We start from the raw sequence: 23,979 nt of genomic DNA, 5'->3' as shown, positions 1-23,979 counted from the left end.
TTTATCTGTTTTCCCCCCTCTTCCACAAGAGCAGCCTTCCTCAAGCCGGTGCTCTGCAAATGTCTTGGACTCCAGCACCCAGCAGCCCTGGCCATTAACCATGCTGGCTGGGGCTGAGGGAAACAGTAGTCGAAAATGGCTGTGCCGGCAGGAGATGTAGTCTTAACACCTGGAGGGCACCAGGTTGGGGAAAGGATCTCATTAACAGGATTTCAAAGCAGCTAGCACCAGTGAGGCACAAAGGATCAAGACAATATCAAATAGTGTGATGAACTATTCTAGGGAAAAGCTGAAGCTTTGTTTGCTCCCTGCACCAACAGCGGACTAGCTACTAGATTTAAACTGGTCCAGTGCCAATAGCTGGACAGTGCTAGCATCTATAAAAGGTGCAACAGAAGATTTATTAATCTATTAATCTCATTGTTTGAGGTTTGATGGCTCCATTCTTCAGGGGAGGTGGTGGAGAATAATCCTTATACAATCCTTACTTCAGAAGTGTCATATGAAGCTACCAACACACAACATGTCAAATAATCACCCTGTAAAAAGCAAGAACAGAGCACCAATAATGATTCAGTCCCAACAAGGCAGCATTTTTTAAAAACAGAAGGAAGAGGGTGCAATCCGTGTGACGTTAAATCCACACGCTTCAGACCCTTTTGGGTTCAGCATGTGCTTCTCATGAGAACTAACCCCAAATCCTTGGCCAAACTAACCTGTAACCCAAGAACAGCTCCCGCATTCTCAGGATTTTAATTTGCCTTGTTGGTGTGGCTAAATTTGTACCTGGCTGACTAAATAAATCCCCAAGCACTTCTGAGAGATGGATCAGGCCCTGCCCCACCCAGGTCTGGAACTTTCTTGAGCAAGTCAAATGTGGTTTCTGAGCAGAAAGAGTTGGGGGATTCTCTGGTTGCCGTTCCATAAGAGAGTGATATCTTGACATTAAGCTGCCTAATGCAGGGTCCATCCAAGCAAGGCACTGTTTATTACAGCCTTCACCACACTGGCGCCCTTCCAGAGGTTTTGGACTACAGCTGTGCTGGCTGGGGTTCATGGGTATTGTAGTCCACCAACATCTGGAGGTAACCAGTGTGGCTAAACGCTGGTCTTCTTTGATGGCAGGACCTCTCCAAGGTCTTTCTTCCACTTTGCTACCAGAGATTTTAAAAAAATACTTTGCTGATGAGTTATGGCCTTAACCCAGAGACTCGTGTCTGAAAATTCCTGGAACTCCTTGCCCGCTAAGCCAGGAGTTGTGATCTCGAGGTAATGATCCCAAAACAGTTGCTTCTGAATCCTCATTGTTCGGCACACTTTTCTGACCTTGTGCTCTGAAATAAGACCCTCCTTCCCTTTCTCTCATCTTCCCTTTTCTTCGACTTCTGTGGTATCTGGCTAAGATACAAATAGGCAGGCAATCTTTTTCACCCCAAGGGCCACATCCCGTCATAGGCAACCTTTTGGGGGCTGCATACCAGTGGTGGACATGGGCAGAAGCAAAAAGTGGGTGGGCCAGAGGCAAAAGATGGGCCGTGTGATGGATGCAACTCTCATCTTTCCACAGTAGGCTATAGTCATGCAAAAGTCAGAGGTTTCCACACAGACCGATTTCTCCATCCTCTGTCCACGCCAGCAAGACACATTTTCAGAGTTCAAGGACATACTCTGGCAAGGCAAAAGCACTTGGGGAGGGCATGACGCAGGGGTGGAGAGAGTGTGTATCCTGGAGAAAGTCTTGTGAGCCCAGTGGGGATGCCTGGAGTACTGCCATCATCCCATAAGGCTGATGTTCCCCACCCCTGATCTAGGAAGCCCATTCCTGTTCCTTTCAGTGACACTAAGCATCTTTTCAACTCCCCTGTGGACAACTGGGGAAAGGGGCAGGCAAGAATTGAGCACATTGGTTTCAGTGCACCCTGCCCTCAAGTGGCAATCTGATGTTGTGGGGAGATCTGGGAGCTTGTGCTCGAGTCCTGCTTGTGAGTTTCCCACAAGCATCTGGTTGCTCGCCATGAGAGCAGGATGCTGGACTAGATGGACCATTGGCCTGATCCAGCAGGCTCTTCTTACGTTATTAAACAGATGTTCCTTCAGGCAACACATTTTGGTTACCATCTTTGTCGGGGGCGCTGCAGAACCCGGCCCCACCCCATATTTTTTACATGTGCTGTTACACGATGTGGGGGATCCATTTGAAACTGCACCCATCAAAACACTGCTGAGTTTCATGGTGCCCTCAGTGAAGATTGTAATCAAAACATGTCAGGTAAACAAATGATAATTTACTATAACATACAGCACTCCCTATGGTGCTCTTAAGGGCAACATTTAAACCATACATTTAAAGCTCCATGAAACATGTCTTCCCCCAAAGAATCCTGAGAACTGCAGTTTGTTAAGGGTGAGTTGTTAGGGGACTGCACTTCTCCTCCCAGAACTACAATTCCCACGGTTGGTTTAACAATCATTCCCAGTGTGGTGTGGTGGTTAGAGTGTTGGACCATGACCTGGCAGAACAATCAATCCCTTTTCATAGGGAACTCTGGGAATTGTCGTTCTGTGAAGCAAATTACGGTCTCCAATAACCCTTAACAAACTACAGCTCCCAGAATTTTTTTTGGGGGGGGTGTTATCATGGTGCTTTAAATGTATGGTGTGAATGTGACCCCCAACCGCTTTTGACTACATCTCCCATCAGCCCTGGGTGGGGCTGATGGGAGATGTCATCCATTACGCCTGGCAGGCATCCGGTTGGTGAAGCCTGCCCTTTGGAGGTTCTCTGTTCTTGTTCCTGGAACAGTCCAGGGACAGTGGCTGATAACAGAAAGCATCCAGCTGGAAGCCTTGGCTCCAATATGCACTTGTGGTCTTGTGAATGCTGCTTGCCAAACCTAACACCAAAACCCCTTTCTATCAGCTTCCTATTTTAAACATGCTTCTTTCTCTCTCTCCCCTCAGTCTGCAGTTCCGGCTCCAAATTTTGCCATGCCTGTTACGGTTCCAGTGACCAACCAGAACACGCTGCAGTTCAGCAACCCAGGAGGCACCTTAGTGACCCAGTCCCTCGTGACCTCCTCCTTGACTGACCCGCGCCTCCTCTCACCACAGCAACCGACCCTCCAGCGAAACACAGTCTCTCCGGGCCTCCCGCAGAGGCCAGCCAGCGCAGGTTTGCTCTTTATTTATTTGATTTTATTCACAAAAGTTTCTGCACCGTGAACTCTTTGGCGGTGGTGGAAAGTGGGGAGGGGGAGTATCATGGTAGTGAACATCAGTTGGTGGTGAACATCAATTAAATTGCATTCATAGTTCAATATATTTCACAGATTATTATTATTATTATTATTATTATTATTATTATTATTATTTATTGAATTTATAGCCTGCTCTTCCTCCCCAAGAAACTCAGGGCAGCAAAGAAAATGGACCATTTAAAATAAAAACAAAGCAAACATTTTAAAACAGATAAAAACATTCTAAAAGCAGTTATATTTAAGAACACTGACAATCAATTACCATTAGATCAGCTTAAGACAGCAACATTGTATGTGACAGCTGAGATGTGTGTTTTCTGGTCCTGCACTCTTCTTGTGAATATACTGTGTTTTAGCTGTTTTTAAATCTGAATTTTAAATTGTTGTATCTCGCCCTGGGACCTCTTGGTTAATAATAATAATAATAATAATAATAATAATAATAATAATAATAATAATAATATTCACCAGGAGGTCCCAGGGCAGTTTACGACATTTTAAAATTCAGAATTTAAAACAGTTAAAACTTGCTTCGGCAGGGCTGAAAAAATAAAATAAAAAATAAAACAGTTAAAACATATTATATAATATTTCAATTATTATTTTTCAGCATTTTATTAATGTTGTTGGGTCAACCTGGATGGCTTCAAAAGAGGATTGTATAAATTAAGAGAAGGCGAACAGTGGCTGCAAGCCATGATGGCTATGCTCTGCCTATACAGTTGGAGGCAGTAATGATTCTTAATACAGTGGTACCTCAGGTTAAGTACTTAATTCATTCCAGAGGTCCGTTCTTAACCTGAAACTGTTCTTAACCTGAAGCACCATTTTAGCTAATGGGGCCTCCTGCTGCCGCCACACCGCCGGAGCGCGATTTCTGTTCTTATCCTGAAGCAAAGTTCTTAACCTGAAGCACTATTTCTGGGTTAGCGGAGTCTGTAACCTGAAGCGTATGTAACCCGAGGTACCACTGTACCAGTTGCTGGAAACCACAGGAGGGGAGGGTTCTCTTGTTCTTGAATCTTGCTTATGGGTTTTCAACAGGCATCTGGGTGGCCACTGTGAGAACAGGATGCTGGGTTAGATGAGCCCTTGGCCTGATCCAGCAGGCTTTTCTTCCATTCCTCTGGATCAGCATTTTGGAATGTGTTGGAACATCGTCTAACTCTCTTTGCCCATATTCTTTTCCTTAGGGGCAATGCTTGGAGGAGACCTCAACAACACAAATGGAGCCTGCCCGAGCCCAGTAGGTGAGTAGAAGCGAAGTGGAAGCTTGTTGTTCCAACAGCCAGATGTCAGGAAAAGGGTTCTGGAGAGCCTTCCCTTGGATGAATTGTGGTGGGAAGGTTGTTGGCCTTGGGTCCAAGCCATTTCATGCACAGGGACAAGAAAGGGGGTGACTGGGAATGGGGGTCCCACGTAGATGAGGCCCACGCAGCAATCTCAGCCCAGGGTCAGTGCGTGAGCTGCATCCTGGATGAGCTGGGCGCTGTAACTATAAGAGAGCAGCAGAGCTTTCAGCTCTTGCGATAGAGGAAGGAGCTCCAAGCTTAAAGAGCCGAAATAGAACTTAATGCAGTTTGGGGTGTAATGACTCATAAGGTCACATGTTGATCTAAGGAGCTGCTGATCTATGTGGGTGACACAGAGCAGCTTGAGAAATTTCACATCGCAAGCGGGTAGATGGCAGTGGAATCAAGGAGGCCTCTTGATGGTTTTCTCCCAGGGCTGGTCATGCGGAGATGCATTTCAGTGTCAGCATTTAGGAGCCAGCTGCTTATGATCCCCAAAATGGGCCTTGAGAAAGCTTGGCCTGGAGAGCCCCAACCTCAGGCCCTCAGACCTCTCTCACTGGCCCCCAGAACTCTCTCCAGGTCACATCCTTCCCCAGCCATGCTTTATACCTTCCTTGAGTGTTTTTGTCTGGCTGGAATGGGTGCTTGCTTGGTTAGAGGAATGTAACAGAGAGCTGGGGCTGTGTGTGTAGAAATTAGCCCACACTACAGAGGTAACCTTCACATTAGTGGCTCCATCCACTTTTGCCTCTGGTCCTGCCCAGTGCTGACTTGTGACTTCTGGAAGGTTGCCCAGAAAAGAGTCCCCCACCCCAAAATCGGGTAATTATTGCCAGTTAATTAAACAAAATAAATCACACAATATATTCTCATTTAAAAACTATAAAATAACAGTTTAAAAATATGGCAAAGCAACAGCGGCTCGACTCATGGTTAGGAAACACTTTCTGAAAAACTTATCTGCAAGGCTGACATAATTACCCACTTCAGAAATCTGCCCTTAGAGGAGGGAAAGGGGTGGATCCCGCATTATAGGGCCAAACCAGGCCGAGTCCAGACAAGCAAGTCTTTCCGCGCCAGTTTTAATTAGAGACTGCGCTGCACTTGGGATCACTTTATTTGACCTTGTCAGTTTCAAAACCAGCCCTTGTTTTAAAACTCCTGTTAAAATGACAACCCTTCTGGGTGGCTTCAGAAACCATGCCTGAATCCCTTTTAAGCGACTCTTTGTTTGGTTTAATTGTCGCACGGCAATGGGCAGGGATGGCTCTAATTGGACATTGAGACATCCTGGCCTTGAGATGAAATATATCAAGGTGTCCTGCCTCTCGTGGCTTTAATAATTGTGTAGCAGAGAGAATTTCTGAAGGTGCGGCTTCTCCCACCTTGATAGCACTGGGAGGCGAGGAGGCTGCACCCTCCCAAGGGCTGTCTGCTTCCGCTGCTTTTAAAGGCAAGTCTGGCAGCAGTCCCCTTTGTTGCGCCTTGGTGCCCCACTTAGGATTCAGTGGGGGAGGCAGATTGGAAGATGGATATATAAATGTGTGTTTATATGGATACACATGTCATACATGCATAATGGGGCTGCCATCCTTGCTCAGCTTGCTCCCCAACCCCATCCTGACTTCATCCCAATCCAGGATTGTGATGTGGCACTACAGATCCTCCATTGGGGGCTGTGTGATGACAACTTTACATTTTACACATCCTAGTGAAACGCATATAGATATATGCCTGGTCTGCCTAAGGCGGTAGAGAGAAGGGATGACAGTAAGGGCTGATGAGAAGCTCAGGTTGTGACTGGATGGAAGGCCTCAAATCTCAAACACAGATCCCCATGGTGGAGAGGCAATTACTGCTTGTTTTAGAATTGCAGTGTTTAATTGGGTGTGCTTTTTTGAAGATAATTTAAAAAGGTGTGCTGACTATTCAGAGACCAGACTCATTGGAAAATAAAAAAACTTTACAGTGGTACCTTGGGTTAAGAACTTAATTCATTCTGGAGGTCTGTTCTTAACCTGAAACTGTTCTTAACCTGAAGCACCACTTTAGCTAATGGGGCCTCCTGCTGTCACTGCACCGCCACTGCACAATTTCTGTTCTCATCCTGAAGCAAAGTTCTTAACCTGAGGTAATATTTCTGGGTTAACGGAGTCTGTAACCTGAAGCGTATGTAACCTGAGGTACCACTGTATTATTATTATTTTTAAAAAAACACCATAAATAACAGCAGCATCTTAAAAGAGGTATCCCCTTTTCTTTCTTACGTAGGAGGGAATGCCTCTTAGGCCCCATTCACACCACACAGTTAAAGCACTATGACACCATTTTAAACATTCAAGGCTCCCCTCGCCCAGAAGTTCTGGGAGCTGCAGTTTGCTAAGGACGCTGAGAGTTGTGAGGAGACCCCCTATTCTCCTCACAGAACTGCAGTTTCCAGAGTGGTGTAACAAACTGTCCCTCTTTGCAGGGAACTCTGGGAATTGTAGTTCTATGAGAGGAATTGGGGTCTCCTCACCACTTTCAGCACTCTTAACAAACTGCAGCAGATTGGGTGGCAAGGGGAGGCGGATACTGCTTTAACTTAACCTGAGATCCCTGAGTGCTGAGCCTTGGCCCTTCCCAAGACTCCTAGGCACACTGGCTGTCCCTGTCAATCTTCAGCACACACACAACGTCCTGCCTCTCCCCTCATCTCCCCCTCCCCAAGCATCTCTTCTGTCTCCAAAGCAGCCCCCATGTCAGCTGCCGTGCGCGGCTGTTCCGGCTTGTAACTTGGCAGGCCCTGTGAATGTCATCATTGACGTCACCCAAACATTCCCCTCATTCCAGGAAACAGGAGCAGGGAAGCAGGAGAGCCCAGGGGGTAGGCCCTCAGAGAGACCTCGCCAAGCCCTGGGACTTTCTCAGGACCTGTGGGGTGTGGGGAGACTTGACACTCTGCCCCCCCACCCGCCCTCTCCTAGCCTCTTGTTCCTCCTCTTGGTGCCAGTCACAAAGCCAGGAGGCGGGTTGGTGATCTGAGGCCTGCCTTGATTTCTCCTATTAGCCTTATTGTGACATTGAAACACAGCAGCCAGATTATTGGCTAGGGTTCCATTTTGATCTCACATAACCCGTGTTTTAAAACAGCTGCAATGGTTGCCGGTTCGTTTCCGGGCCCAATTCAAGGTGCTCACATTAGTGTTTAAAGAACTGTACAGCTTAGGCCCCAAACACCCAAAAGAACCTTCCTGCAGACCCTCTTGGGTGCTAAGATTGGCAGAGGGGGTCCTCTCGCTGGTTCACTTCCTTCAGAAGCTCAAGGGTGGTGGCAACCTTGGACAGGGCCTTCTCTGTGGCAGCCCCTAAGTTGTGGAACTCCCCCCCCCTTCATTATACAGAATCCAACAAATTCTGAAGACACATCTCTTTACCTTGGTTTTTTTACACTTGAGGTGTATGTTTTTGGGACCCACCTTATTTCTATGTTTGTAAATTGTTTTAAACTGTTTCTAATATTGTGTTTCAATATTGTAACCCACATTGTGGCCTTAGGGTGAAGGACATGTAATAAATTATCATCAGCAGCCCTGGCAGCTCCAGGAAGAGCTGGCCATATCCCCAGCCTAAAACCCTGGAGGGCCCCTGCCAGTCAGTGTAGACTATACTGAACTAAATGGACCAAGAGTCTGAGTTGGGAAAGGGCAGCTTCCTGTGTAAACCAGGAGAAAATAGAGATTACTTGAGGCACACTTACTTTGACTTACTTATGTTTGGGCATGGGGACAAGTTTAAGATACTTCCCAACATTGCCCATTCTTTGAAAAATAATATCTGTTTTTCCCCTCCCTCTTTTTTCTCCAGGGAATGGTTATGTCAGCGCCAGAGCCTCCCCGGGTCTCCTTCCCGTGTCCAATGGCAACAGCCTAGGCAAGGTCATCCCGGCAAAATCGCCGCCACCACCCTCCCACGGCACTCAGCTGGCTGCCAACAACCGCAAACCAGACTTGCGCGTCATCACCTCACAGAGCGGAAAGGGTCTCATGCACCATTTGGTGAGTCCAACTTAGGGCAGAGAAATCCTGTGTGTTTCCAACTTCAGCAGGCTCCTGGGCCTGATCCACCACCCTCCATTTTACTGAAAGGCTGAGCCAAGGAGGAGATACCAGCCCTGACTTTGGTCTGCATGGAAACCTCTTCCCACAATCCACAATCTTTTTGTCAGTGTTTCACAAGAACGCATGACGTTTTTGACCATGCTACACTCTTGAGAGCTGGTGATGATTGTAACAACTGTTTAGACTGGCACTGCAAAAATCCTATAGCTGTGCTTGCAGATAAGTGTATCAAGCAGGGCTGTTATGGCACAATTCTAAGCATGTTTATGCAGAAGCCATTCCCTCTGAGTTCAATGGGAATTACTGCCTAACAAGCAGAATTCCATCCTGGGTTGGTTAATCAATTGCATCTGCATAAATGTGTGTATCAGAAAGGAAGACTGCCTACCTGGTGTAGAGATGATGAATCTGCCCCTTCTTCTCTCACACACACTCGGAATGCCACTTCTAAAACAAATAAAACTTCTGAAATAAAAAACACACTGCTTAGATATTTTAAAAATACATACTGAGTTGTCTATAGATTGATTAAAAAAATTAAGAGCCTGTTTCTAATTTTTTTTTTAAAAAAACTGATGGCCAATTAGTTGGTGACAAGCAGTGAAAGGTTTATTATCTATTAATCTAAGCAATTAATTGATTAAATGTTGCAGAGTGTTGCAGCGAGAATTCCAAATATACGACACCAGCATGTGTGAAACTGAAAATACCTTTCTGGTCTCCACACTTGTGACTCTCAGCAACTTGCATTCAGAGGCATACTACTTCTGACAGTGGAGCTGTATCATAGCCATCCTAGCTAGTAGTCATTTCCACCTTGGATATTATCTGGCAGTCCCAAGCACAGCCTGTTCTTTCTGTGGTGTTCCCCTTGTCACCTCCCCCCAAATGTTTTCAACCAATATCACACAGCAGACCCTTGAACTTCTGGTCTGCCCTGCATGATAGAGAACAGGATACTCAATTAGTGTTGAAAGTGGCATCAAAATTAAGCATTAAACGTAACAATTTCATTTTGGTTTCATTTTTATTCCACACCCCAGACAGAGGATCACTTGGATCTGGTGAGTTTCCATGCTTGCAAGTGTTCTGTGTGTGTATGTGTGTCTTTGGGTTCTGTTCCCTTTTTAAAAAGAATAATTGTCTTGAAATTGTGAGACAGGGGAATGTAGGGACTTACTAGAGGAAACTCAGTCTGCTTTCAGGCGTCTTCTAGGGTGCCTTGATTGGTCCAGGAAGGTGGGTTGGCAGCCTGCCCTCCCAACAGCTGGCACGACTTTAGCAGCTGCATTGAATGGGTATGTGTGCTTGCACGTTGCCTCTCCTGTGTCCTGGAGTGGTGGAATTGCAACTCTAAACCAGGCGAGAATGGAAAGTGTCCCCCTCACATGCTGTCACTGGGCCTGCTTAAGCAAGGCCCCCTTTGTCCATCCCCTCTGGCGTTAGATGTGGGTCTCTTCTGCCTCATTCCTTCAGCTGTCTGCACAACAGCCTTTTCTGTGTGGGGTACTCTGCCCCATCTTTTCTGCTGCTGAGGGGCTACCTTCAAACAGCCCCCCTCCTACCCCTGTTCAGTGTTGTCACTGCATGTGATGCATTTCCCTGCAGATTGTGGGAGTTCCCACCAGGTTGGCAAAAGCTAATCTGGAGTGGTGGTGGGGATGGTGAGCCTACTGAGGGAGGTGGGGTGCCACAACAGAGAAGGCCCTCTCACCCCACACATCAACCTCCTCACCCTGGACAACAGCAGCACCCAGAGAACAGTGCGAAGTTGCCTGTTTGGCTCTCAGGTGAGTCCCTGTGGTGGTGCTGGCACCTTCATGAGCTACTTTAATTTGTTCTCTCTCAAATTCTGCCTCGAACAGCCACCCAGATATCCCTGGGGATCAGGCTCACCCCATTTGTTTACTTGTCCAGTGGGATTTATATTCTGCTGAATAAAAACAAGCAAACTTCTGAAGCAGTTTACATAAAACGATAAAAGTACCCCCAAAAGATCACACTTAAAAGCAAGCGGGCATAATAAAATCTTATCAACAAAGAGGTAACAATCAAACAGTTGAAAAAGGAAAACACCCCAAAGATGCGTCTTATAAATGCAATAAAATTAGGATTCACTTATAAATGTGCCTCGGATGGAAGCGCAGTCCCCCGATCTATACTTAACTCCCCAGATTGCATGGGCAAAGGGAGTGCCTTGCCTTTGTGTTCATCTGCATGCTCTGTCTGGCTGCTGCTCTGCCCCCCACTTTCTTCTTCCCCCCTATCCAAGTTTCTTTTCCCGCCTGAATTACATCCTGCTTGTGTTCATGACTGCGTGACTTCTTGTGTTTTTCAACCAAAAGTGGACTCTGAAATCTAGAGCTCAACAACTTATAGGGGGGAAATGCATTGCAGACTGAGCAAGTCCATAAAGCTTATTCTTATTCTTTTAAGGAAGTGTATGTGTGCGTGTTGCATGTGAGGTAGAGAATGTATAGAAATAAAACATATACAAACAATACAGATCCTAATAGCAATATTAAAACATAAAAACCTAGAAGAACACAGAAAAATAAAGCTGCAGCAGACATAAAATAGACTAATTTGGGAAGGCGCAGGCAAAGAGAAAGATCTTTCGACAAATGCCGAAAATTATGCTGGTGCTTGCTCTGCTTCTAAAGAGGGAGCATTCCTGAGAACTGGTGCCACAATGCTGAGAGCACATGGCTTGAGCCACAGCATGCCTTACCCCAGGGGCAGGTCTACATGACCCAGGGTGGGATGCAGTAGGAGAGACAGCTTTTCAGATACCCAGGTCCATAATCCTAAGGGGCTGGTAGCAGACTGGCAGCCAGTGCAATTCTTTCTACAGCCGTGTCACATGTTGGTGATAGTTTGCTTCAGAGAGCAACTGTGCAGCCAGCCGTGTTCTGCCCTAGCTTCATCTTCTGGACCAAATTCAAGGTCAGCCCCCCGTAAAGCACATTGCAGGAATCAAGTCCTGAGGTTACTGGTCCGTGGAACGCTGTTGCCAAGCTATCCCTGCCCAGGAATGGTTGTAACTGGTGCACCAGCCGAAGCTGGTGAAAAGCACTCCAGGGCGCTACTTCAGTGACCACTTGGGTCAAGAAGGACCCCAAGATTACACTTTCTTCCAGAGGGAGTGCAACCCAATCCCGAACAGGCAACTCACCACTCCCACCCCAGGGCCTCTGCTTTGCCGAGATTCCATTTCAAGTTTATTGGCTTTCATCCAGCTCAGGCACTGGTTCAGGACTGGCTCAGCACCTCCTGGTTCAGATGCTACAGAGAAATAGAGCTGTGTGTCATCAGCTTACTCATGACGCTGGGCTCCAGATCTCTTAATGACCGATCCCAGAGGCCTTGTGTGGATGTTGAATAGCATTGGGGATGCAGTACAAACAACTCCCAGGGGGCTGAAAGGAGTTGGCCCTGTAGGAATTCCTATTATTAGAATGGTAGAGTTGGAAGGGACCTGAGGGTCATCTAGTCCAACCCCCTACAAGGCAGGAATCTTTCACCCAATATGGGGCTCAAACCCTCAACCCTGAAATTAAGTATCTCATGCTCTACCAACTGAGCTATCCCAGGTTATTGTTATTATATTTATTGTTCCTAATATTGTTATTAATCCTACTTCCTACTCACGATGTGGCCAAGGTGGTGGGAGAAACTGGCTCTTGTTCCGGTTCTTCCTTCGTTGACATTCAGGGGTATCCCTTAGGAAACGTGGCAGTTCCTAGGTTGAGACTCTTGTGGAGGCCTGATGGGGCCAGTGGGGACTCCTTCTACCCTTCAGTGCCCTTTGGGGAGGGTGGTGTTCCTTGCAACTTTTGGCTTGTGGGCTTCTTGGATGAATCCACCTGGCCACCTCAGGAAAGAGGAAGCTGGTATAGGTAGGCCTTTGGCAGGAGTGGCCATAAGGCCAGCAGATTCCAGCTAGATAATTTCCAGCGATATTACAGCCAATTCCAAGAAAGTTGCCTCTGTTTCTCAGCAGATGCTGATAAGGCCAGGTCATTCGTATCCCAGCTGGTTGTTACAAGAACCTTGTAAACAGGGTTCTGTTTCGTTGCCTGGGTTTGTTTGTTTTCCTCTTCCCTCCTCATCACTTTTTTCCCCCTTTTGTGTGGTGTCTTCTTAGATTGTAAGCCTGAGAGGGAGGGACTGTGTTTATTTTTGTTGATATGTAAGCTGCAGGGCCAGATAGAAAAGCTTCGACTCTGTCAGCCGTGGTAGCCAGTCTCTCTATATGCTCTGCTATGAATCTTTAAAAGAGCCTGCCTGCGGTCTCCCCATTCCTCCCCACCTCTGCCTCCCACTTGAAGGACCTGATACGACCTTCTGAGCAAAGAAGAGGGCAGGGGAAATCCCCGCAGCTGCACCACGAGGGAATTTGTTCTAAATACCCCTAAGCCTATTGGGTCAGTGATCACATCCCAGGCTATTGTAAGCTGCAGGTGCCTTGCCAGGCTCCTCCAAGCTCAGGGGCTTAATGCTTATTTTCAGCGTCATCTTGACTCTGTAATTGGGAGTCAAGGGGTGCTTCAGGGTGGCACAAGCGCTGCCAGCACCTTCTTCCTTCATCTTGAAAGCCCCAGCAGTAAAAGGGCCATAGCTCAGTGGCAGAGTTTCTGCCTTGCACGCAGAATGTCCCGGGTTCAATTTCGGCATTTCCAGGTAGGACTGGGAAAGACCCCTGCCTGAAACTTGCCACTGCCAGTCAGTGTGGACAATACTGAGCTAGATGGGTCAGTGGGTCTGACTCAGGATAAGGCAGCTTCCTGTGTCACTTCTGTGGGGTAATGGTTAGAGTGTTGGACTAGAACCTGGTAGAGATCAGGGTTCGAATCTCCCACTTAGCCATGAAGCTCACTGAGTGACCTTGGGCCAGGGTCTCTCGGCCTAGCCTACCTCACAGGGTTGTCCTGAGGACAAAACAGGGAGGAAGAGAACCGTGTACTCCTCCTTGAGCTCTTTGGAAGGAAAGGTGGGATATAAATGTAATTAAATAATAACAAAATTAAGAGCAGAGCTGGCAAACCTGCAGCCCTCAGGCCATATAAGGTCCCCAGTGAGCTTTTCTGTGGCCCCCAGAGAGACCCCATCAGCTCCACCACCCAGTTTATTCAAATTGATTGAATAAAGCTAAAGGGTTTCACAGGCCTGGCTTGTACCTCTGCTACATTATACCCTTTTCAAACACTTCCTTAAAGTGGCTGTGTCGCTTTGCCTCCAAGCATGTATTGCCTCCTTCCATATATTTTGACCTCCTTTCTCTTTCTCTCTCCCTCTCTTTCCCTCTTCTTCCTTTTCCCAGCAAAACACGCAGAGGCTGATGGTCTCCCAGGCGACTCATTCTCTGACCACACCGGTTGTTTCAGTGGCGACTCCAAGCCTCCTGACCCAAGGCTTGCCCTTCTCAGCAATGCCGACAGCGTACAACACAGGTGAGCCCGCCGCATAGGCCAGCGCGTGAAACACAGCGTGAGGGAACTCTCCTGCACACCCTTCTGCTTCCAAAGCACTCCTGCGGAAAGCAGACGGCAACCCACTTGGCGAGGGGCTAGCTGTGTGTTGCGTTCACGGTGTGCAAGCCAGACTGTGTGACGAACATCTGGAGATCCCGCCACCCTCGAGGCAGACAGAGCAAGCTGGAAGGGGCTGCAGCCAAGCAAAGGAAGCCCATAGCTACTAGCTGCCTCTCTCTGGTCCTTAGTTATTTATCTATACCACCCTTCATCAACCTAATGCTTCCCAGATGTTCTGGACTACAAACCCCTTCAGCCCCAGCCAGCAAATTGATGGGAGCACAGTTGTGCTCGCTGAGGCTGATGGGAGTTGTAGTCCAATCATCATCATCACCATCATCATCTGCCAGGGACCAGGTTGGCAAAGGCTGGTTTAATTTGACCTATTTTCTTTACAAGTGAAAAGCAGTGGGACAGGAAAAGTTACTACTCAGTGGATAGAACTGTGTGGACGAGAACCCTGTTATTTTTTGGACCATAGCTCAGTGGCAGAGCAGGTGTTTTGCATGCAGAAGGTCCCATCTTCAATCCCTGGGCTCTCTGGGCAGGACTGGGAGAGAGAGACTCGTACCTGAGACCCCTGAAGAGCCACTGCCAGTCAACGCAGACAGTAATGAGCTAGGTGGACCCAATTAGCTGACTCAGTACAATAGGGCAGCTTCCTATGTTGCAGCATTCTTGCGTGATTGTGGGGTTAGAGGGGATGGTTTCAGAAACCAGGACTAGAAGCCTGAAGCTGACGCAGAAAATGAGAGGGAGCCGGTCTTAAGGAGCAGCTCTGATGCTGAGGAATGGAATGAGGTGCGAGGTCAAACACACCCATCTTAATTAGCAGACGGAGCTGACACCTGTCTGCTCAGAAGCGATGCCTTTCTCGGGGTGACGGCAAATCATCCTGAGGTGTGTGAGAGCAGTTGGGCCGTGGGGCTCAGTATATTGCAAATAGAGACGCCCCTTTGAAACACTATAATTATGGGGCTGAAGCTCAGCGTTGGCCATAGCCTGCTAGCCAAAATGAGTGCCTAGAAGCTGACACCCAAGCCCAAGAGCTACTTTCTCCAAAGTGGCTGCTGTTTCTATTATGGTACTGCAGCCTTCACCAACTTGGAGCTCTCCAGTTGGTTCGGACTACAACTCCCATTAGCCTCAGCCAGGAGCCCAGAACCGCCATGCTGCCTCGGGCTGATGGGAGTTGTAGTCCAAAGCAGCTGGGCTGCCTGGGTGTTTGTCATCCCAAACACCTGGAGAACAGCATGTTGGTGAATACTGCCATTTTCTCTGGCTGTTGCTTCAAGCTTTTTTCTCTCTCTTTCCCTGCATGGCTGATAACATTCATATAGGAACATATGTGTGCATTGGTTATAGTTTGCAATGCAGGGTGTTTGCTTTAAGACTGTCGGCTGTTCTCTCCGTCGCCCACGCTGGCCCTTCTCCTCTGATGGGCTGGCAGGCAGAGGTGGATAAGATGCCTACTGTGATGCAGAGCATTGAAACCTGACCCTCAGAGCAACTAGAAACCATCCACAGCCACCTCTCTGCCTTCTGAGACATCAGCAGGCCTTGTTTGCTCAGCAACTGATGACCATACCTTCAAAAACCTGATTTTGAAAAACAGAAGGCAGCTGAGATTCTTCAGAAGTAAAATCGGATGGCCCCCTTTCCTGTCTTCGACACACTAACTCCTGCTTTGCTTCTGTTGCCTTTTCAAGCGCAGAAGGTGCTCCCTCCCATCTCGCTGATCCTTCCTGTGGAAGAGAATCTTGCAGATCCCATCCAGCCTATTGCACCCTATTGTCCGGGCGGGGTGGGTGGCAGGCAGGTCGCCTCAGAATTTCCCAGCAAAGACTTTGGCAGCTGTTCACACTTTGCTCTCAAACAGTTTTGACAGCTGAGGAGGGGAGGGGTGACAGAAACTGCAGACACCCTAAGCAAGAATGGGACAGTGCAGCCAAGCAGATGGGTGGGGGGATGGACGGACAGGACGGGACACCCGGCATTCAGGTTGCATTGTGTTCACATCACACCCAGAAAGGCATCTCAGCAGAACTGCCTCCAGGGAATCCTGATGGGAGCTTGACAGCTCCTTGAGAGGCAAGTGAATTTTCCCCTTCTTCAAATATTTGAGGCATTGTCTCTTGGGGTTTGATTGCAACCCCAAGAGGGTTCCCCTCCTCTCCTTGTCATGGGAGTTTCACACAAGGAAGACAGAGACCCGTTTTTCACAGCACAAAAAGCTTTTTTAATTTCAATAAACTTTGGGTGTTGAAACCAACATGAAGCGGAATTACAACAGCAGGTCTGAGAACCGCTGGTGCCTTTTCCCACCCCAAAGCACTGGGGGTGGGGGGTGGCATTTAGTGTGACAAATAAATCATGCAGAAAAACAGGCCCAAACCTTATTGTTTCCCCAGCCCTGAGCACTGCAGTTTTCTGTTTACTGTCTTGGCGATTCAGGATGGTGTGTTCTCAGGCAACCTTGGCCTGTTCATCCTTGATAACTCTCCTTGATTTTCATGTGAGATAGTTAGCACACTTTTCAGTCCTATCGTGCTGAACTGTGTGGGTTGTGCCATTTGTTGTCATATTGCCTACACTGACTGGCAGTGGCTGCCCATGGTTTGGGGCCAGCCCCATCTAGAGATGCCAGCGGTGATGATGGTGTGATAATTCATTGCCTGCCCTTCACCCTAAAGTCCCAGGGTGGATTACGATATTAAAACACAACATTAAAAAAACAAGTTTAAAACTACTTACAGCCACAGAAATAAGGCGGGGTCTAGAAATAACACCTCTCAGGTGCCAAAGGCCAGCATAAAGAGGGGCGTCTTCAGCATTCAATGGAAGCTGTTGAGTGAAGGTGCCAGGCTCACCCCGGTGGGGAGGTTCCAGATCTTAGGTGCTGCTACAGAGACGGCCATCTCCCAGGTCATCTCCATCCTGAACATCTAAGGGCAGTGGAACAACCAAGGCCCCCCCACCCACTGACCTTAGCACCCTAGAGGATCTGGAGAAAAGGAGGTCTCGCTGATATTTAGGACCTGAGTCGTTTAGGGCTTTAAACACTTACATGAGCGTCTTGAATTGGCCCCGGAAACGAGCCAGGAACCTGGGTTATACACAGTGCATGGTGTATAAGAAGTGCACAATTTATTTTAAATAAATAAATAACCCACTGTATCAGCCAGGTTTTCCCCCCAGCATCTACCTAATTCTGTAACTAAGCTCCCCACCTTCATCCTTTCTTACCTTTATCCCCTCCCCTGTTGTCCAAGTTGCCTTTGGCAACCTGCTAGTCGCTTTGGACCAGAACACTCCCATCAACTCCAGCCGGCACAGCTGCTTTGGAAGCCCAACTCTCATCAGTCCCAGCCATATGATGCTGCCACTGGATGGAAGCCTGGTCGTGATGACTGGGGCTGATGGGAGTTGTAGTGCAAAACACTTGGAGGGCACCAGGTCGGGGCAGTTGTTCTTGCACTCCCCTCTTTATCTCTTTTTGTTCTTATAAAATCTCTGCAGGCTACCGCTGCACACTCTGCTACTTTTAACACGACCACCAACAGAACTTTCTAATTTGCGTATTGTTTGTAGTTGTAGATCTGTATCCTCCAAGTGTATCTGTTTAGTAGACAAAGTATCCATTCTTCCTCTGTGTTTAAGCAACTGATTAATGGCAGAGGTTCAACTGCATCTCATAACCAAACCAACCTGCCAACTCTCACTCTTTGTTATATTCCAAGTGAGGTGTGGCTGGTTATATATAAATGCAATGAACGAATTTACAATTTAAAATACACTTCCTGTGCTGCATAATCTTGCAGTTAATACTTCCTGCCTTTTGTTTGATGGGAGCCATGTCACTACTAGACCTCTAGGAACATTTTGACTCATTGGGCTTCTTTGTGGTCACAGGCAACTGTGACAAAATGCTCATAGAGTGCACACGGTGTGCTGCTCTTCAGCCTGTGGTGATCCAGCTGTGTTGCTTTTAGAGCAGGTTGGGAAATTAGCAGGTTGCTAATACTCCTAAATGTTCCCCGAAAATGGATTCCTGCACATACTCTGCTTGTGAAGCTGCCAGGGGCAGTTGGCTGCTCACAGAAGACAAACGCTGGACTCGAGGAAGCCTTGATCTGGACCAACAGCAGGGCAGCTTCCTACCTTGTTCATGGATATGTAGTCCTCTGCACATGATCCCCCTCGTCATCACAGCTGGAGGGGGGAACTGTGATATGCAGGCTTCTTTGGCAGCAATCCTGCATCCAGATGGTCACATGACCAGGTCCTCAGCAGCCCACCTCCCTCCCCTCTCAACCTTAAGCAAAGTGTGTCTATTTTTCCATTCTAATGTTAGCAATGGGCATGTGCATAGGGTGCCATCTTGTGGTAGGTAATTTTATAAATCTTGCTCATGCCTTCCCTTCAGTAGTGTGTTCATTTGCATTTGCTAGATCTGATGAACTGGGCTTCTGGTACACTTAACAGGCTCTCTGTCAGTACAATGTCTGGGTGTTTTTTGGCGCAGGGTTTGGGACAGCCTTGCCTTCCAAGGGGCCCCTTTTCCAAATGCCGGTGTGTCTGAGGCTGGTCTGGAGGGATCAGAGACTTGCTCTGTTGGCATTTTAATGGGAGCCTACCGAATTTCCCCTTCTTGAAACAACTTGCCAACCGAAATGCCACTGACCTTTGAAATTTGCACCCTGCTGAATCTTGCAGTGCAGTTTTGTAAATGAAAAAGTGTACAAAAATGCGTTCTTGTGGGGAAGGCATGCACTAAAATATGTATATTCATGAAAATAACCTGCAAGAAAATATTGCAATCTTTGCAATTCAGGGGGTTGGACTAGAGGATCCTTGAGTCCCTTCCAACTCTACGATTCTATGATTCTGTAGGAATACATCATACTAGGGGAAATTGCTTGCAAAGGCCCTACCGGTGTGTCTTCGGCTTTTGAAACCTTGTCCCCCTTTTCTTTTCAGACTACCAGTTGACCAGCGCGGATCTCTCATCCCTCTCATCGTTCAGTTCACCCACTGGTCTGTCTCTGAGCAACATTTCTGCTTGGCAGCAGCAGCAACAACAGCAGCAGCAACAGCAGCAGCAGCAACAACAGCAGCAGCAACAGCAGCAGCAGCAGCAGCAGCAGCAACAACAGCAGCAGCAACAGCAACAGCATCTGGTTCCTGTATCACTAAGTAACTTAATGTAAGTACATTGCAATAATCCACCCCTGTTGCAAAATAGGGCAGAATAGTGGCATGGCCAATGTGTATGCGATAAAGGTAAAGGTACCCCTGCCCGTACGGGCCAGTCGTGTCCGATCTCGCTTAAGAGGCCGGGGCCCAGCGCTGTCCGGAGACACTTCTGGGTCACGTGGCCAGCATGACGAAGCTGCTCTGGCGAGCCTGCACCAGCACAGCACACGGAAACGCCGTTTACCTTCCTGCTATAAAGCGGTACCTATTTATCTACTTGCACTTAAGAGTGCTTTCTAACTGCTAGGTGGGCAGGAGCTGGGACTGAACGACAGGAGTTCACCCCGCCGCGGGGATTCGAACCACCAACCATACAACCAGCAAGTCCTAGGTGCTGAGGTTTTACCCACAGCGCCACCCGCGTCCCCAGACGTTGTGTTACATGTGTGCAAACAGATAACAGAGTGTGCATATAGGCTACGCACAGTCACCATACACGCACATTCAGCACACACCCTCACCAAACATACAGGCGCGGAGGACTCAATGTCTTTTTTTCCCTCCCTCGAGAGAGTCTAAAGGGTTGGAGAGACAAGACCAGGAAGGCTCCATTTGACCCCTAGGCCTGAGGTTCCCCACCCCTGAGATAAACCATCCTCTCTGTCCCTTTGAGATTTTCCTTTGAGACCTTGCTTTCTTCATGCATGCTTTTGCTGCCATCTCATCTCCCTGCCTTTCCACTGCTGGGCAGTGATGTAAATTTTTACAGCAGCAATAACAGTCATAGAATCGATAGCATCTTGTCCTGAGAGATGTGAGGAAACAGGTAAGGAAAGTCACTGGAGGAGGAAGGATGCTAAATTATTCCAGTGAATTGCAAACAGCATGTGGAAACAGATAACTTTTTAACAGGACGTCCCCAACCTGGTGCCCTCTGTGTTTTGGACTACAGTTCCCCTCAGCCACAGCATCGTCCAGCCATACTGGCTGGGGCTGATGGGAGTTGTGATCCAAAACATATAGAGTATACCTGAAGAGGGACATAGCAGTAAAGGTTGGGGCAAAGCTTCAGCCCTCCTACAACACATTTTGCCATTCTAGCATAAGTGATGCACAAATAGAGGCAAATTGCCACAATTCAGGCAGGTCGGCAGAATTCAGAATGTAGAATTCTGTCTTGCTTTTTGAGTGCATATGCAGCTCTGCCCTCAAAGCTCCCCACTTACCATAAAACCTCTGAATTTCTCCCCAGTGTGCAGTGTTTGAGTCAAACAAGATTGGTGTGTGCCATGTCAGCAAAATGGATGGTGTGTGTATGTGTAGAGGGTGGCTGAGCCCAAGCAATACTACCATGAGGTGGAACGTGGGTCAGAACATTCCCGCCACTTGCAAGACTGTGATCCAAAGTTACGTGATCTAATTGGAACACAGATTTTATAAATTGCTTGCTTCAAGAACTAGGCTTTTTTGTGGGGCAGAAGAAACTACATCCTGGCCTACAGTTACCAAAAAATGTCAGTGCTGAGCTCTGCTTTCTGTCCCAGAGCATCCTTCAGCCATGATCTCTCCTCAGTCACATGTTGTGCTGCTGGCAGAAATTTCTTGACGGACGGCTTGGGGGAACTGACATGAATCTGTCACTGGAGCAAACAACCCAACCGGTCACCGTCTCAACTTCCGACCTGCGAGAGGCCAAGGGCTGGTTGGTTACATAAGCAAGGCCAGCCAAATGACTCTGTGTTGACTGAATCTAGTGGAAGAGGCGCCTCTTTTGCCCCAGGAGCTCTGCAGCTCATTTGCAAAGCCCAGAGCTCAGCAGCAGAGGACAGTCTCTGCCTGCAGAAGGTCCCAGGTTCCCTTGCTGGTATCTCCCAACAAAAGGGACCTCAGTTCTAGGCAAAGGACCCCTTGGAGAGCCCCAAGAATCCAGAGCTAGATGGACCCAGGACCTGATGCAGTTGAAGACAACTCTCTGAATGCTGACATTTTCAAGGCCACAGCTCAGTGCTAAGCCACCTGCTTAGCATTTGTTTCTCCTTGCAAATTTAAAGAGAGAGAGTACACCAGACATGTAAAATAACCTGCAGCTGAAGAGATCATAAGAATGCCAAATTAAAAAGTATATACGCTAAGACATTGAGAACCCCTTGTTGGCTCCAGGAAATTTATGTGGACATCTCAGGTCTCACTTTCAGGTCTCACTATCCAAACACAATGCATTCTCAGGAAATTGTTTGTTAAGCAAGCATTTGCATAACGACGATTTCCATTGATTCCTATAGAGAGATTTCTAATGCGTTCCCGACCACGGAATTTCAACCCCCAGAATAATGAAAAAACTTGGGGAAACCCTCCAAAACCTTGCAAAAGGGCAAACAAGGGATGAAGAAAAAAGCTCTCTCCTCCTCCCTCTCCCTCCCTCCCTCCCTCCCTCCCTCCCTCCCTCCCTCCCTTCTACCATGGTTTCTGGCAAAATGACTGCCACAAACCACAAAAAATACGGGTTGTTTAAGGCTGCTTATTTGTTTACAGTCCTACATGCAGGTCCAGCTGTTTGGCTGTCTGAATCTGCGGTGTGTATAGCGAGGTTTGGGTACTAATTCCTCGTGTTTGGATAAGTCAGTTTTTGTTTAATGAGCATTTGGATAGTGGGACCTGCGTGTAACACTAAACCAAAGCACACCTGGTAGTAGGCAGGGCCGGGGGAATTCTAAAAGAAGTCCAAAAGAAGAAAATATGTTTTTTCATGTGCTTTTCTTCTGCTGCTGTGTGCTCCTCCCCCAAATAATTTCTCAGTCAGCCTCTAGCTCTTTCCGTACTCAGGCTTGCAATTCTCACTCAGTTGCTCTTTCTTCCCTTCACTCTCTCCTTTTTAAATGCACTTCTCTGTAAACGACTGCTCCTTGCTGTGAGTTTCCCACCCTATCTTTTCTTTTTTGAAGCTGCCCCTTGCAAATCAACCCCAAAGGCCCACACTCCCCCTGTAGGTGGTCCCAGCCTTGGGGCATGCAGGAAAAGGTGTGAAATCAAACTAGGAGATCTCAGGTCCTGGCCTCCCAGGCCTCTTATTTCCAAATCAGTGAAGTTTGGAATGGTTCATTCCGCCATTTTGATTCAATATGGTGCCCATAGATGAAAACTACCTCCTCCGTCTCAGGAACCTTCAACTTTTTGTGTGTGTGTATGATGTTGTATTGCGCTTTTACTATTTTTTGTTGGGAGCCGCCAACAGAGAACAGGTGGACAGTCCCGTTTCCAAAACATATGCTGGATAAATAAACGAGCCCCTGTGTGCCTGTCTCTCCCCCCCCTTGCAGACAAGGAACCCACCTGTCCCACGCCAGCACCTTGACCGTCAACACCAACCCCAACATCAGTATCAAGTCGGAGCCTGTTTCACCCAACCGGGAACGCAACACGGCCACCCCGCTCTCTTCCTTCCCTCACCAGGCCCGGCATGAGCCTACGGGACGTTCACCCGTCGACAGCCTCAGCAGCAACGCCAGCTCCTACGAGGGCAACGAGCGGGAAGATCAGTCCCGGGCCGACTTTGGCTCCTCTCTCGGCCTCCTGAGACCCACTGCCGAGGCCGAGGGAGAGAACCCGTCCGTGAAGCGCATGCGGTTGGACGCTTGGGTGACATAACTGCCTCCCCCGGTGGCCCAGCGCCCTCCGTCAGAGCTGGTTTCCGCTCTCCTGCGTGTGTGTCTGGGGGGGCGGGGGAGGCAGTGGTTGGGGAGGTGGGGGGGACGAGGAGGGGAGGTGTGGGAGGGGGGAGGCACAGGGTGGGCCGGGTGGGTGGGAGGGGGGCTTATTATAAACTGCCTGAGAAATAGCTTTAGGATTTTGTAGGCGTCCGTTCTAGCGACATTATGCAGTACATTTAAAAAAAAAAAAAGGCTCTTGAGGACCGTTTTGAGAGCCACTCAAAAGTCTGACTATATAAACCCCCTCACTGGTCACCACACTCTCTCCCGGCCCTGGGTCCCACCTGACACAGCCCCTCGTGCGAATGCCAGCCCTGGGCTAGGCCGAGGCTGGTGAAAGGAAACGTCTAGGGTGGGAGGGGGTGGGAAGGGTGGGGTATCTTGGGTGGCAGATGGGGCGAGGCTTGGCAGGCTGCCATTTATTTGTCTATGGCTGGTCCTAACGTAAAGACGAGAGAGAGAAGAGTGCCTTTGGAAAGTCAGAGTCGTTACAAAGAGCTAGGAGGAAGAGTGTCTGTTTGCAGGCTTTGGGTGGCAGGGGCAATAGGCAGCTCAAGGAACATTAGCTTTAAGGTGGGGGCAGTTTCTAGTTTGGCACAACTTGGCAGAAGGATGGTGGAGATTGGAGACACCTGCTTGCTTCGAATCTCGCCTGACGATGTCTTGTACGGAGACATGGTTGTGTGTTTCGTTTTGCTTTGTTTTTCGTTGTTGTTTTTTTTAAAAAAAGAAATTAGTTTATCCAGGTAAACGAAGGCTGGAGAAATGCAATAGCTTTAAGAGAGCTGAATCCGGTGTTTCCCAAACTTTTGATAATCTGGGATGCAGGGTTTTTTTCTGGAGGGAAAACAAGAGGCACACTTTGTCTATAGCGCTCCAAAAAGGGACAG

At 48.1% G+C, this 23,979-nt stretch overlaps 1 protein-coding gene across 5 annotated transcripts in view; it reads left to right on the top strand.

Moving 5' to 3' along the window:
* Nucleotides 1–23,117, top strand: part of MEF2D (myocyte enhancer factor 2D) — a 140,631-nt gene extending 117,514 nt beyond the window's left edge. For 3 of the 5 annotated variants that reach the window (XM_079956839.1, XM_079956838.1, XM_079956840.1), the window contains 7 exons: nucleotides 2,962–3,172; nucleotides 4,451–4,507; nucleotides 8,399–8,589; nucleotides 9,696–9,716; nucleotides 13,976–14,105; nucleotides 19,167–19,392; nucleotides 22,700–23,117. In XM_079956839.1, the coding sequence (XP_079812965.1) occupies nucleotides 2,962–3,172; nucleotides 4,451–4,507; nucleotides 8,399–8,589; nucleotides 9,696–9,716; nucleotides 13,976–14,105; nucleotides 19,167–19,392; nucleotides 22,700–23,027 (1,164 nt within the window). In that variant the 3' untranslated portion in view covers nucleotides 23,028–23,117. The remainder of the gene's footprint in view (nucleotides 1–2,961; nucleotides 3,173–4,450; nucleotides 4,508–8,398; nucleotides 8,590–9,695; nucleotides 9,717–13,975; nucleotides 14,106–19,166; nucleotides 19,393–22,699) is intronic. The other 2 variants (XM_079956842.1, XM_079956841.1) reach the window with 2 other exon arrangements.
* The last annotated feature ends 862 nt before the right edge of the window (nucleotides 23,118–23,979 follow it).

This window comes from Podarcis cretensis (genome assembly GCF_951804945.1).
Source record: "Podarcis cretensis genome assembly, chromosome: 16".
Lineage (NCBI taxonomy): Eukaryota > Metazoa > Chordata > Lepidosauria > Squamata > Lacertidae > Podarcis > Podarcis cretensis.
The sequence above is the reverse complement of the archived record's forward strand: the minus strand, read 5'-3'. Positions and strand labels throughout refer to the sequence as shown.